Source organism: Zootoca vivipara, chromosome 3, assembly GCF_963506605.1.
Source record: "Zootoca vivipara chromosome 3, rZooViv1.1, whole genome shotgun sequence".
Classification (NCBI taxonomy): domain Eukaryota; kingdom Metazoa; phylum Chordata; class Lepidosauria; order Squamata; family Lacertidae; genus Zootoca; species Zootoca vivipara.
This window is the reverse complement of record NC_083278.1, coordinates 36,695,214-36,708,797: the sequence shown is the minus strand read 5'-3', so window position 1 is coordinate 36,708,797 and position 13,584 is coordinate 36,695,214. Positions and strand designations below refer to the sequence as shown.

General features: G+C 43.0%; 1 protein-coding gene across 1 annotated transcript; it reads left to right on the top strand.

Annotated features, from left to right (window-relative positions):
- Window positions 1–3,249: 3,249 nt before the first annotated feature.
- LOC118082322 (cytochrome c oxidase subunit 7A2, mitochondrial) lies at window positions 3,250–10,212 on the top strand. Its single transcript, XM_035109589.2, has 4 exons — window positions 3,250–3,394; window positions 4,865–4,954; window positions 8,550–8,634; window positions 9,982–10,212. Exons 1-4 carry the CDS (start codon window positions 3,377–3,379, stop codon window positions 10,038–10,040), a joined length of 252 nt encoding a protein of 83 aa, XP_034965480.1. The 5' UTR covers window positions 3,250–3,376; the 3' UTR covers window positions 10,041–10,212.
- The last annotated feature ends 3,372 nt before the right edge of the window (window positions 10,213–13,584 follow it).

Genomic DNA, 13,584 nt, shown 5'->3' with positions numbered 1-13,584 from the left:
TTTGTCATGCAAATAACTAGTAGTAAGTTCCAGGAAACTATGCCATTGTAAGGCCTCTTCTTTGAGCATTGGTGAACTAAAATTAAACAGCAACAAACCTTGCCAAACTTGCAAGACAAAGATATAACAGCTCTGATAATATGGGTCCAACATGATGGTGGCTGCCTCTTTTCTTCATCCCACTACAGCCTCCCCACTTTCTCCCCCTTGGGCTCAGGAGAGACAATCCTAAGTAAGTAAGTAAGTAAGTAAGTAAGTAAATAAAGATTTGGACATTCTTCCAAGGAGTGAGTTGAAGTGAGAGTTGCACCTACTCGTACAAATATGCCCTCATGTTCCAAGTCTACCTAATAATGCAACTTCAATTTGTCTAGGAATTTCCTATCTCATCTGTGGTGGCTGCCCAATGTTTTAATGCAATACAGTGGTACCTCTCCTTACGAATTTAATGCGTTCCGAACGCACATTCGTAACGTAAGTCGAAAAAAATTGTAAGTCGAAGCAACCCTATCTAAACAGCATCCGAGATGGCGAATGGAGCTCCATTCGTAAGTCGAGTCATTCGTAAGTCGAGTCATTCGTAAGTAGAGGTACCACTGTGTATATGTATGTCTATATATATATATATAATGAAATGGGGCATTGCATTTTGGATCATTTAACATGGCAGCTGTGACGACCCTGGTCCCACTCTACCTTACTATCACTGCGACACAGGAATCCAGAGGGGAAAACACCTACCCTCTTCTCCTGGCGCCTCAAAAAATAAACCCCTTTTACTAATGGGTTTCTTAGTAAGGAGAGCCTTCCAGCTTGCGTGGCCTGGTACCTTGAGAAACTCTAGGCTGTCCCCCAGGAATAACCTCTTGCCTCCAGTAAAGGGTCTCCCTCAGTTGGATTCCCCCCACCGTAGAAGTTTGCCCTATGCACTCTGGCAACTTCTTGGCACCTCAGGTTACCCTTCTTAGCCTCCTCCGTGTAACTTCAGGACACAAACCACCACCTCCCTGCCTGAGGTGAGTTTTGCCCTCTCTTGAGTCACCACGGTTGTGAGTCCTGGTACCTCGATGGAAAAATACAGACGGACCTCTTGTTGGCAAAAACAGAGATGAAGTTTTATTGTGTTAAAAACATAAGTGATTCTTTAACGTGTCATTTATTAATTAGCTTTGTTCCAGTTGTACAAAATAAACTCAGTCAAACATTTAACTTTAAGTTTTCCTAGCCTCTTAACTGTCTTCATACAAGCCACCTCATAACACCACCCCACACCTTCCTCCCTCTCCCTCCTAACTCACCAAAACCGACACTCCCTCCTTTCAAACCGGGCACAGTCCCGCCCCCATCAGAGTTCTATGCCAGTCAGGCTGGAGGTGGGTTAACTCTTTGCCAGCCGGGCAGAAATAAACATTTTAAAAGTGCTTCAATTTGTCACAGCAGCCAACCACTGCCATTGTTGCCAAGTTTGGGGCCCTCAGGCAGCGCCAAACCACTGGCACCAGGTCAGGTGCAAAAGTCGACTCTTCTGAAGACTGAGAGCTGGTCAGATGTTGCCTCTAGTACCGGTAGTACGCCATTTGGAAAGAAACTAGAGCAAGGAAACACTTTTATCTAAAGTTCCATACAAGAATTGCTCAAACTAAGTCAAACAATGTCATTCTTTAGGCTAGAGGAGACTGTGACCCTCCAGATGTTGAATTTTAACTCCCATCTGTCCCAGTTAGCATGGCAAACAGTCAGGGACGATAGGTGCTGGAGTCTTTAGCTTGCTAAAGTCTTCTTTGTTAAAGCCATCTGCAGCAAAAATCTCAAATATTGGTTTTTATACTTTGGTTATTTTACACTTTCATTTTTAGTGTCCTTGTTTATTATTATTTATTTATCCTTTATTTTTAACTGCCCAGACCCCATGGTAAGGTCATAAATAGGAAACAACAGTTTCCCAATTGCTGGAAGGTTGCTAGTTCCCCTTCATCGTCCTAGGCTGTAGGATTCCACAAATCAAATAAGGATGGAAAGTTATGTGACTCTGGTGTGGGCAATGGCGTAAGTGCAAAAGTAGAATAAAGGATTGCTAACAATTACTGAGATAATGTGAAGTGCCTCAAACACTCAAAGCACAATTGCCCTCTCTAGTTGCTTGTTGAAAAACACTCTGGGCTTAGAAATTTTCCAGTCAGGGTGTACTGGAACTATCCAGTAGTCTGAAGTGGAAGTTCTGGGTGTTCAGTGTCCTCTTCTTGGGAGCAATCGCCTTCATCTGAACCAGCCCGTTACCTGCTTGGTTTGCCTGGAGCAATCTCCCTGTAGCTGAACCTGTGGCAGGCCAGAAGAATTTCACAATTTGTCCCTAAACTGCAAATTATCCATCTGAATTCTGCCCAAAGTGGGAGTCTTGAGTACGATGCCGCCGATCAGTTTATTTTATTAAGAAAATGCCCCTCCACCTCCTTCTCGGGTCCTTCTTGCACCCTTAAAAGTTGCAGGAAATCAGCAGAGGAAGCAGCAGCGGGGCAGTTACAAAGCAAGACCTTCGCCTCGTCAGTTTCCAGAAGTCAAGCGGCGTTTGGGGGTGCGGATGCTGCGGAAGGGGGGCGGTGGTCATTTCTTGCACCTATGGGAATTATAAACCGCCCTTGAAAGGTTGCAACTTCTGTGCAGTGTTTTTAAAACCAAAGCAAAACCTCTATTTAACAAACGTGCTAGGGGAGAACGCTATACCCACCCATTCCTATAAAACAGCTACTCAAGAGGGGAAAGGGGGGCATTGCCATTTTCTGGTCAAGTCCTGAAGAAGAAGGGACCGGGAGGGGAGGAGAGTTGGGCCGGCATCAAAAGCGCCTCCCTCCCGGCTTCGGGAGGACTTGGCTGCCCTGCCCAGAGATGCGCTTACGGTAGGAGCCGGATAAATCAAGCAAGGTGGCTGAACACTGCAGTTCACCCGCCAGCCCGCTGGTGGCGCTCTAGGTTTCCCTCTGGCTCCCGACTCAGTAGCCTAGGAGGAAGTCCCGTTCTCTCTCTCTCACTGACAGAAGGGGGGGTTCATAGACTTTAAAAATAGAGACGGCACCCGTCCTGCTGATATATGATACTTCCGATCTCAAACTGATCTGCCTTTCGCCGCTATGGAGATTTTTTTTTAAAAAAAGAATATTAAACCATGGAGGTGCCAACGGCTAGAACGACTGGAACGGCAGCTTGCTGATTAAAACTGGAAGCTCGCGCTTTGGATGCGCGCGCCGGTCGCCATGGTCCTAGAGATTGTGACGTCAGGCGGCACCGAGCGGCGTCTCGCTTCCTGTTTCCGGTGCCCTTGTTCCTGCGTTGAAGGCGACGGCATAGACGAGGAGGAAGGTGAAGAGGAAGAGCCGCCAAGATGCTTCGGAACCTTTTGGTATGGCCGGAGAAGGAGGAAAGCCTGGCTTGTGACTTGGGTGGCATTTACTTTTGGGAAAGTAGCCGCGGAAGCAGCGAAATAGACGAGTGAAGGGAGGCCCCTTTTATCGCATTTCCTGCGGTTGTGAACTGCCTTTTCCAAGGTTGCAACTTCCATGCAGTGTTAAAAGCAAAAAATAAAAACACAGCGTAGCAAAAGTGAGCTACGCACCCTCAGCAATTCCCACAAAACCAGCTATGATAAAATAGTATTTTTATTTGTCGAAATGTCTGCTTAAAACTAAGCTAAGCCTATTTAAAAAGAAACCATACTTGAGTTAAGGTATTGGGGTTGGGGGGTTGGGGTGGTCATATTGTGACTGGTTTGGGCCTTTTAAATGGTCAGGGGGCAGGATCCGGAAAACCTTTTATGAAGGCTGGGGAGGGAGCCATGGAGGATGGGTTGAAGGGAAAATTTGCCAATATCAGGTTTCGGAAGTCTACCCAATTTGGGACAGTTATTTTCTCCGCGGTGGCCATCACACATTAATGGAGGAGAGGGCATCTGGAGAGGCCTTGTTGGGCTAAGGTGGCTTCCAGGAGGAGATGTGGCATTTTATTTCCATGGATCTTTCCGTAAGTTCACATGTTGGGATCCAAGCCAATGTATTTTACTTTATATTTTCATTGGTTGGTAATGTTTGCCGTGTCAAAGCCCATTAATTTTCAAAGATCGGTGTAGGCCTATGGTCTCCCTTTTTGGTGGTTTGGGTATTGTTAACTTTCTTTTTTACATGGTGCAGATTAAGAAGGGGAAATAGGGTTGGGAAAAGCAGGATTTCAACAAAGTAGCTGTTAGCCTTTGGCAGAAACAACAGGTTTTTTGTTGGTATCTTAAAGAGGCATGTGACACAAGCTTGTGTGCCTATCATCAGATTTATGTAGATTTATTTTCAGTTGGTAGAAATGTGGGGTGAAACAGTGGGGCCTAATGGCCATGCAATGGAAGAGGCAGCAATGGTCAGCACAGGTCAAATATATACAAGAATAGCTGTTTTCACACATAATCACAAAACATGGTTAAGCATTATGTATGGAAGCCCTTGAACAATACACTTCCCACATCCAGCACTGTCATGAGATCAAACACATCCTTTCATTTTTAACTAACTACAGTTTGGTAGGTTCAAAACAAAAATTATAGTGTTAAATATGGCTTTTTAAAACTAGCTAGGGTTGTTAGCCATAGTCTGAAGTAGGCTTGCCTCATTAAGCTATATCTAACACTTAACATTTTCGTTTCAGAGAAAACTGTGATCATCATTCTGTGTACACTAGTGTGGTCACTAACTGCATTTGGTCTAAACCACTAGTGTTTAGTTTACTTGCTTCCCAAGTAATTGTGCATATGAGTGCACCCTTAAAAAAAGAAGTACTATTTCTAATAATACTTTAAAAAGAAATACGGCACTTTTTGTTTGTTTTGCAGACTCTTCGGCAAATTTCTCAGAAATCCATAAGCACTGCCTCCCGCAGGCAGGTTGCAAACAAGGTTCCGGAATTACAGAAACATTTCCAGGTATGGTTGCATGCATACTTTGAGAACAGATGACAGTGTAATGGAACCTCTTAATATTTTGTGTGTGTGTGTGTCTGTGTGTGTCTCTCTGTGTGTAATATGATGAGTATACTTTACTTAGCACCACTAATGGCATTTAGCATCCAAACCATCTTTCTTGGTTTGATCTTTTAACACCACGTAATCTGATTTCTGTGTGATAGCTGCTTATTTTCTCAGTAGTGCTAAATTATCTGAAATCCAATAGCATGCTTGTATGAATGGATTTATGTTTACGAATGCATTTAAGTTACATGTGAAAGATACAGCAATAGCTGTTGAAGACAAATCAGAATTTTTGGATCTTGAAAAAATAGGCAATGTCCTACCTGGCTAGCAAATTGTAACTAGTTAATAAATACTCTATGTGGTGCTGGGTACCATAAGTTAGAACTCAAGGCTGAACCTTTTTGTGTGTTCTGTAGACAGCTCTACTAACAGTCTTTGATCATTCTTAGTTGTCATGCTGAACAGTACAGAGTAGAGGTGAGGAACCTGCAGCCCTCCAGATGATGGTCAGGGTGGGCGGGAATCTGGGTGGCTACAGATTTCTATCCCTAATGTAAGAGGACACTATGCTGCTTGCTATGAATAAAAAAATGTGCTGTAATATTTTTACTTGATAGTTTGTTTTATCATCTACGCAGCCTGATTCATGACTTGGTTTTTCCAAAGTTGTGATTTCAACTGTGTTGTCCTTAATGCTAATAATCAAATACTTTTCATAAAATAGTTTTTCTTGGCCCCCTCCCCCCTGCATCCCAAGCCATGCCCACTAAAGCATCTGCCCATGAAGAGCATCTAAGTTGAGTAGTCCAAAAAGGGACATCTTCTCAAAAGTGGTGGGTATATAGTGTTCGCATTTGACTTGTCAAAAATTGGTCAATAATTTTCAAATAATAAGTTATTTGATCACACACACCCCAAAACAGTAAAACCCTAGCAAAGCATTATGCTAATTACAAAAGAATATTTGCCTTCATTATTTTATTCTAGAAGACTTCAGAGTCTAGCCCCTCTCTCAGTCTTTGCAAAATAACAGCAAATTTCACACTGAAGGTCTTCTCCCTTGGCATGTGAAAAGTGGCTAAACTTTTGCAGAAGGAGCTAAGCAAAGAGTGGTTTGCCTTGATAAAACGGGTTCTTCTTTTCCTGTGTGGCCATTGTGGAATCTGCTGGCTGGTTTTTTAATTTACTCCCTGAGGGTGGCAGTGGCCCCACAGACCTTGCACTGCCTGAAAAGTGGCCTTGGGCAAGGTGGCAGGTGGTCATTTAACTGAGAGGGAGAAAGTTGGTCTCTGATCTTGCTGGCTGATCTGTGTTAACCGGAAAAATCAGAACCACAAGTAAGTGGTGTCACCATTGTCTATGAAATGATGTCTTCCATGACCCTTTAAGGCAGGCATGTCAAACATGCGGCCCTCCAGATGTTTTGGCCTACAACTCCCATGATCCCTAGCTAGCAGGACCAGTGGTTGGGGAAGATGGGAATTGTAGTCCAAAACATCTGGAGGGCCGCAAGTTTGACATGCCTGCTTTAAGGCAATATATGGCAGTGTGGATACATGCCTTCGTCCACAGTGCTGACGTTCACTGCACCACTGCTGTCCTGGGCTACAGTGCTCACCTTCACTGCACTATGTAGGTTGCTGACTCATCCTTATCAATTCTAGCTAATTGCTTACCCTAATTTATGATTATGTATGCACATGCTTTGTGTTTCCTCTTTACTGTGCTCCCATTTAGAAAACCAGGACATGTTGCTTAACTGGGAAGGAAGAGGACAATTTTTTTTTAGAGAGAATGCAGGTGGTACCTGCTCCTAAAATTTATTCAGTAGATTATATTCCTGTTTTCCGATTTGAGTTCTTAAAACAGTCAATAGCATTTATGAAACACAACAGGCGCACCTAAACTCACATGCTCACAAAACAACCAGCCCCACTGAAGCAGGAGCCAGCACCAAATATTTTCCACAGAGCAGATGGTATCCATTGTCCTTGAGGTGGGGAGGGGGCAGTTTGACTGGAACATACCCTCACAGTGGCTGAATGAGAGATCTGTGAGTGACCCAAGCTCTGATAAGGGTTGAGGAGGGAACGGTTCCTTGCTTCCACTGTTGCTGGTTGATTAGCCAGTTCTGCACTCAGTATATTGCCAATTACCTAAGGGCATTCTTGACCCCTTGGAAAGTTTGATAATATTTGACTAGGGTCAATAAAAAGAATATTGTAACTAATCAGTTGAATGGTGTCCCAATACACTCTAGGCTGCAGTCCTGTGTATGCATGCTTGGGACTTAAGTTTTATTGAACTTGGTGGGATGTTTAAGTAAACAAGCATAGGAATGGGCCGCAAATAGGCTGCTCATTAGAGCTAGTTGATTTATTGTTCCACTCCTTGCAACCTCTCCGGTTGCTTCCTTGCAGCTCATCTTAGCCTGCCTGTCCTGAGGAAGTATTGTATCTTTCCCCACCCCCGGAAATATTTAGAGTTTAAGGCTTATCCTTAGGAGAATACGGATGTGGGGGTTCCCCCTCCAATCTCCCCCTTTTCTGCTTTCCACCTCCACCCCACCCAGGAATCAACACGAGGTTTGGCTGCTTCTTCCTCCCCACCTCTCTCTGTCTAGGTCAGGTGTCAGCAACGTTTTCCAGCCGTGGGCCAGACATGCTCAGAAGTGATTTCTGGCGCCACGCTGCCCATGTCCGGGGCGCCGGAAATCGCTTCGGCACGTGTCCGCAGTGCTGGAAATCACTTCTGTGGCTGCGCAGATGCGATTTTCTGCGCAGGTGCAGGCACCATTTCCGGCGCTGCTCAGCGAGTCCCCGCACCATGCTGGCGCAGTGCGGGGACTCGCCGAGCGGGCGGCTTGGTTCACAGGCAGCCCGTGGGCCGGATAAACGGCCTCCGTGGGCCGTATCCAGCCCATGGGCCGGACATTGCCAACCTATGATCTAGGTAGCAGTTGCCAGGACCTTAGCCCATTTGCTTCATATCCTGATTTCAGACATCGTGATATATTGGTATATTGTGGTGTTGAGCTGGTGATATACTATGATGCTGAAAACCAGTTATCACCCAGCCCTACTGCTCATATGACATATATGAGCATTTTGCATTTTGTAGTATTATTTTCATTGTTATATAAATATATTTTCATTGTTTATTGTCACGGTTTTTTGTTTTGGGTTTGTTTTGCTTATATTTCCGTGATTGTCTATTTGTTACTTACTCACTCATATGACATATATAGCTGAACAGGAGAGTCTCTTTTTACAGTATACGGTAGCATGCTTCCACAGAGGGCTGTTTCAGTATTGGTGAACGTTCAATATCAGGTAAATGTTCCGAATTACAGTTTTTGGTCTTGAATAACTGGCAAAGATGCAGGAAATAACTTTTTGTACTTTTAGCCGGGACTTGAGTAAACAGAGGAGGAGTTAGCTTTCTAACATTTTAACTCTAGCTGAATAGGTTTCAATTTTTTAAAAAATAAAGCCTAAAATAGATGAGTCTTAACACATGAATTCTGCATCTTTGTTGTTTTTATTAGGAAGATAATGGCATTCCAGTGTACCTGAAAGGTGGAATAATGGATGCAATGCTGTATCGAACCACAATGATCCTTTCCGTTTTTGGTAAGACTTTTAACAGAGAAGCAACAGAGCTGTCATAGATGTCTCTGGTTGTGTGTTCATATTTCTAAGATAGAAAGTACCCCTCCTCTGCAAAAAAATCTGAAACAGGAACTTGGAAACTTTGAAATTCTCTGCTGTATGTTACTGTGTTATTAAAAGCATGCTTAGGAAAGCCTGTATAAAAGCACAAGAGAGACCAGACTGCTGTTTGTGAATGTGCTCCACTTTATTTTCTCCTATTTCTGTTGTGGACATCACTTGAGTCTATAAGAGCTCGGTCTTAAAGGAACCCAGATCCCCACTCTGTTCAGTAGGCAAATTTGGGTGAGAGTTTACATTCAAGCTTGCTGGTTTTCCTATGCCACTTTCCCATAATGCCTACTTTACTTAGCTATTTGGCTGAGTGGGTTTCTGACACCTTTGAGAATGCAGTCTTTACAATAATTTGTTGGGAACATTTTTAAAGCCCAAAAACATGAGGCAGAAACTTTTGAATGGAAGCTCAAGTTAAAATACAGCAGCCAGGAAAATGATGGGGGACCTGTGTCCCTCCATATGTTGTTGGACTACAGCTTCAGTAATCATTGACCTTGGCCAGAATTGATGGGACCTAGAGTACAGTGATATAGGGAGAGCCGCAGGTTCCCTATCCCTGCATTGGGAACAGCATGCTGGAAGCACTTTAATTTACCAGAATTTGTGAAAGCTCAAAAATTTAAGATGTAACAGCATTTTAGTTTTGCCTGATAATAATATTAATAATAATAATGGTACCTCACCCATCTGACTGGGTTGCCCAAGCCACTTGGGCGGTTTCCAACATATGTAACAACATATTAAACATTAAACCTTAAGAAGCTTCCCTGTAAAGGGCTGCCTTCAGATGTCTTATGAAGGTTATATAGTTATTCATCTCCTTGACATCTGGTGGGAGGGTGTTCTACAAGATGGGTGCTACTACAGAGAAGGCCCTCTGCCTGGTTCTCTGTAGCTTCACTTCTCTCAGTGAAGGAACCCTCAGTGCTGGATCTCAGTTTCCAGGATGAACGCTGGGGTTGAAGACGCTCCTTTAGGTATACAGGGCCAAGGTCATTTGGGGCTTTAAATGTCGCTTCTGAATTGTGCTCAGAAGTGTCATAATCCTCCCTTTATGTACTTAATTGGTCTGGAAAACGGGCTCCTTTTAGCCTGAAGAAACTTAACACATTTTGTGTCATTTTCTGTAATAAGACTAGAGCAAAAGAGTTGCATGGATACTTTTCAAAAAAGAGAGCTTGTGCTAATAAATTGCCATCAACTAAAGCATTTGTGCTTGATCTGACCTAATCTTGTGTGTCTTCTCTTCAGGAACAGGCTATCTCCTTTATGTGCTCTTCAATGCAGCAATGCCCAAGAAAAACAATTGACCCCAGTTTACAGGATGCATCTTGGAGTAACACCACGCCATTCCAAAGCACTCTTCAGGGACCTACTTTGTCCTTGTCATAAATGATGTCTGTGTAGGGGATCAATATTTATTGAGTTTAAATGTTCTATGCTGTGACCAATAAAGTAGTTTTACATTCCTGTGTGCTCGAATCTGTTGAAAGTGTGTTTTTGTGAAGCCTGCAGTTTCACTATCTCAAGCAGAAATAATAGGCTCAAGTCGGAATTTGTAGGGCTTGCTAATTTGCCATCTTTTTTGTCTTCAGGATCAAAAATAGCTTAATATGGATTAGGTAAATATCATACTATAAACAGACAAATAAATTGGAGTCCTTGGAGAGTTGAGAAAATCAAATAAAAAGATTCCAAGAGCTCTGGCCAGGTAAAGGAATATTTTTTAGAAAGTTTTAAAGTTGATAATAATAAGACAAATTCCAGTAGCAATCCAGTTTTTAGAAATCCAGGACAAGGCCCTGTTTCGGTTTATTCTTCATCAGCTCTAGTTTCATAGTTTCAAGGTCAAAGCGTACAATTCATGGTTTTTCCCCCTCCAATAAGCACTCATTTATTTCCCTGAGCACTTGCACTATGATGTGATTTGCATAAAGCAATGCCCAAGCTAAGCACTTGGATTCTGTCGGGGTCTTCCTACAGACCATTACTTTTGCAATGAAAGGTGGTCTGTATAAATTATTTCTAATCGCGCTGTGAGCCAATTTTGAGGCAAAATGCAACCTAGCCATATGTGCCTTTAATAAGAAGTCTATTTTATTTCATTTTTCTGTTGTAAGCCGCCCAGAGTGGCTGGGGAAAACCCAGCCAGATGGGCGGGGTATAAATAATAGTAAATTATTATAAAATAAGTATTATAAATAAATTATTATTATTATTATTATTGCTATGTTCAGTGAGCCTTATTCTTGGGTAAGGGTTCTGCAGGAACTAGGCAATGCTTATTAACTGCTATGGAAGAGCATGGAAGCTACAGTTAGTAGGATGAAGCTACCTTCCCTGTGTCAGAATCAACTGAAGTACAGTATCACCACATGATGTCACTGTTGAATTTCTGTTTCAATACCATTCCTCTAAATACATTTTCTTAAACCATTTAAAGTTATTAAATGATACAGTCATGTTTAAAGGTCCTGTTTTCTCACCTGCAATGAGACCATGCCAAATGATGTTTTCTAATAAACTAAAAAAAAATGGGTAATTGTTGTGAAGCCTAATTGAGAAAATATTTTCTGTATTCATCTGTTTTTCCAGCTACTTTAATAGTGCTGTTATTATTTTCCTTCATGTGTGACATGTATGAGAGAATGGATTTCACCTGCATAACTCCTACTGAGTCAGATACCTGAAATTATGCTCAGACACATCACTGGCCGTGAAATCAGACAGTACATAAATAATTGTTGTGGTGAGACTCCTTTATGACTCAGTCGAAAGTCTCTCTCCTGTGTTACACATCATTTCGTGTGTATGCTTGTACACAGTTTTCTAGAAAGTCTCTTGCTTTTGTTAAGCCAGTCTTTCTTTTCTTTTGCAGAGGACAGAGAAGAGAGTCTAATGCATGAGCACTTCAAATTGTAGGTGCCTTGTGCGGCCGAGGGCCACGGGGAGAAGAATGACTTGAATCCAGGCTTAATCCTGTTCATATCTGTTCAGAAGTAGGTCCTGTGGAATTCAGTGGGGCTTACTCCCAGCTAAGAAGTTTGCAGCATTAGTCATAGAATACAGCAGAGCCACTGAAACCAATGTGATTAAATCATTGTCTAAGGCAGCACCGCTTACCTGAGAGCATAGGAGCCAACTCTTAGGGGCCGAGGTCTTTTCAGCCCCCACTAACAAAATACTTAAGGGGGCTGTCGTCCTCTTCGTCCCCACAAAGTTGATGAGCATTGTCATTCAAATGGTGTCCATGCACCACATTGTGTGACCAATTATGCAGGGAGGAGCTTACTTACCCCCCACCCCACCCCATGCAAGTTGGCATCACTGCCTGACAGCAAGTTCCCTTGCATGCAATAGAACTTATTTCTCACTAGATAAAGTTAGGATTGTGCTGTAACTTAAGTCCCATTGATTTCAAGTGGGGTTCGTTTTTTCCTCCAGTCCGAAACAGTAAAGGCTGCCCATGCAGGAGAATTACTACAGCCGCCCTCCTGAATTATGGAAGGATTCACCCCCTTCAGGTTGGTCTAATATGCCTGCAAATTTCATTAAGTACTTCCCCCAAAATTAAAAATTATGTTTTAAAAAATACATTTTAAAGATGCCCAGGCCCAGGCCGAGTGAAGCCAAACCAAAAACAACCATGGACCTATTTTCCTATAATATATCCATTTCTGTCAAAAGGCAGGGGAAGCTATAGCCCTTTTTAGATTTCCTAATATGGAATGGGGGGAAATGAAGCCCTGAATTAGGGCCTAAAGCAATAAATGGAGCAAATCTTGTTGGTGCACGCCCCTTGTACATATCAACTGAAGGAACAGTTATGCAGCTTAGGAGCCATCTTCGTTCATGGTGGTCTCTCTAGCAAAGACCACCAGCTTTTTAACTGGTAGCCCTAATCCTGATAGGTGTTTTTCTGCCCCTCTCATAATACTAGAATTCATGACCATCCAAAACTGGCTGGCAGCAGGTTCTGGTCTGATAACAGGAAAGTACTTCAGTCTGTGTATGCCTTTGCATAACACTAACAAAAATAACAAGTGAAATTCAAAATCACCAATTTTTCAAGAAGCTTCTTGGGTTCCACCCACTTTTTTCTTTAAGTCCGCATCTCCTTGCCTTGTTTTCAGTTTGGTTTGAGACCGGGTGGTTTTTGCCTCGGGTTTTACTCTGGGAAAGACCCCTGAAACCCCATGTTGTCCAGGTCGTTCTTGTAAGCAATAGTCTGCTTTTGGTGTTGTCTCCGCCTTCAGCTTCACCCACCCATGGCAGAGAGGCAGCAAATTTGTGAAGAAGGGCAGCTGTGTTTTGTGCATCTATCATAAGATTAATAATTTCACGTGACCACTAAACTAAAGGGGATTTAGAAAAAAAAAAAAAGATGGAACCGGCAAGAATGCGGGTCAGTTCAGCCATGCTGAGAACTGGAAATGCAATGCTCAGAAACAGAAAATGATCCTTGAGGGGTAGGCGGCAAATAAAGGAGGTGAGATCAGATGGCCTCCAAACACAGTTCCAGGGAAAGTATGAGGAATTGTATCTTCACAGCAGTTTAGGAAGCGGGGATCTTGTCAAACCCAATTCAGTGGTAAACAGGTTTTAACCGGAGCAAGCGCGCGGGGGGGGGGTGGAGCTCTCGGTCCTGGGATAAGAGATTGACACAGAATATGATGGCAACACAGGTCAAACAAAAAAAGTGGATGGGCCCTTGCTTTGCTTTTTCACTAAATTTCCCCAATACATTTATCCTTTCCTCATGTGAGTGAGCTAGGGTTAAGGCGTCATTCTGCATACTCCACTGGGCACAGCGGGATTTAATTCTGTAGAAGTATTCATAGGATTGCACTGCCC

What these genes read in the sequence shown, in the direction of transcription:
- LOC118082322 (XM_035109589.2), top strand. An exon ending in AATTACAGAAACATTTCCAG is followed by an intron (nt 4,955 to 8,549) that starts GTATGGTTGCAT and finishes TGTTTTTATTAG; the next exon opens with GAAGATAATGGCATTCCAGT. An exon ending in AATGATCCTTTCCGTTTTTG is followed by an intron (nt 8,635 to 9,981) that starts GTAAGACTTTTA and finishes TCTTCTCTTCAG; the next exon opens with GAACAGGCTATCTCCTTTAT.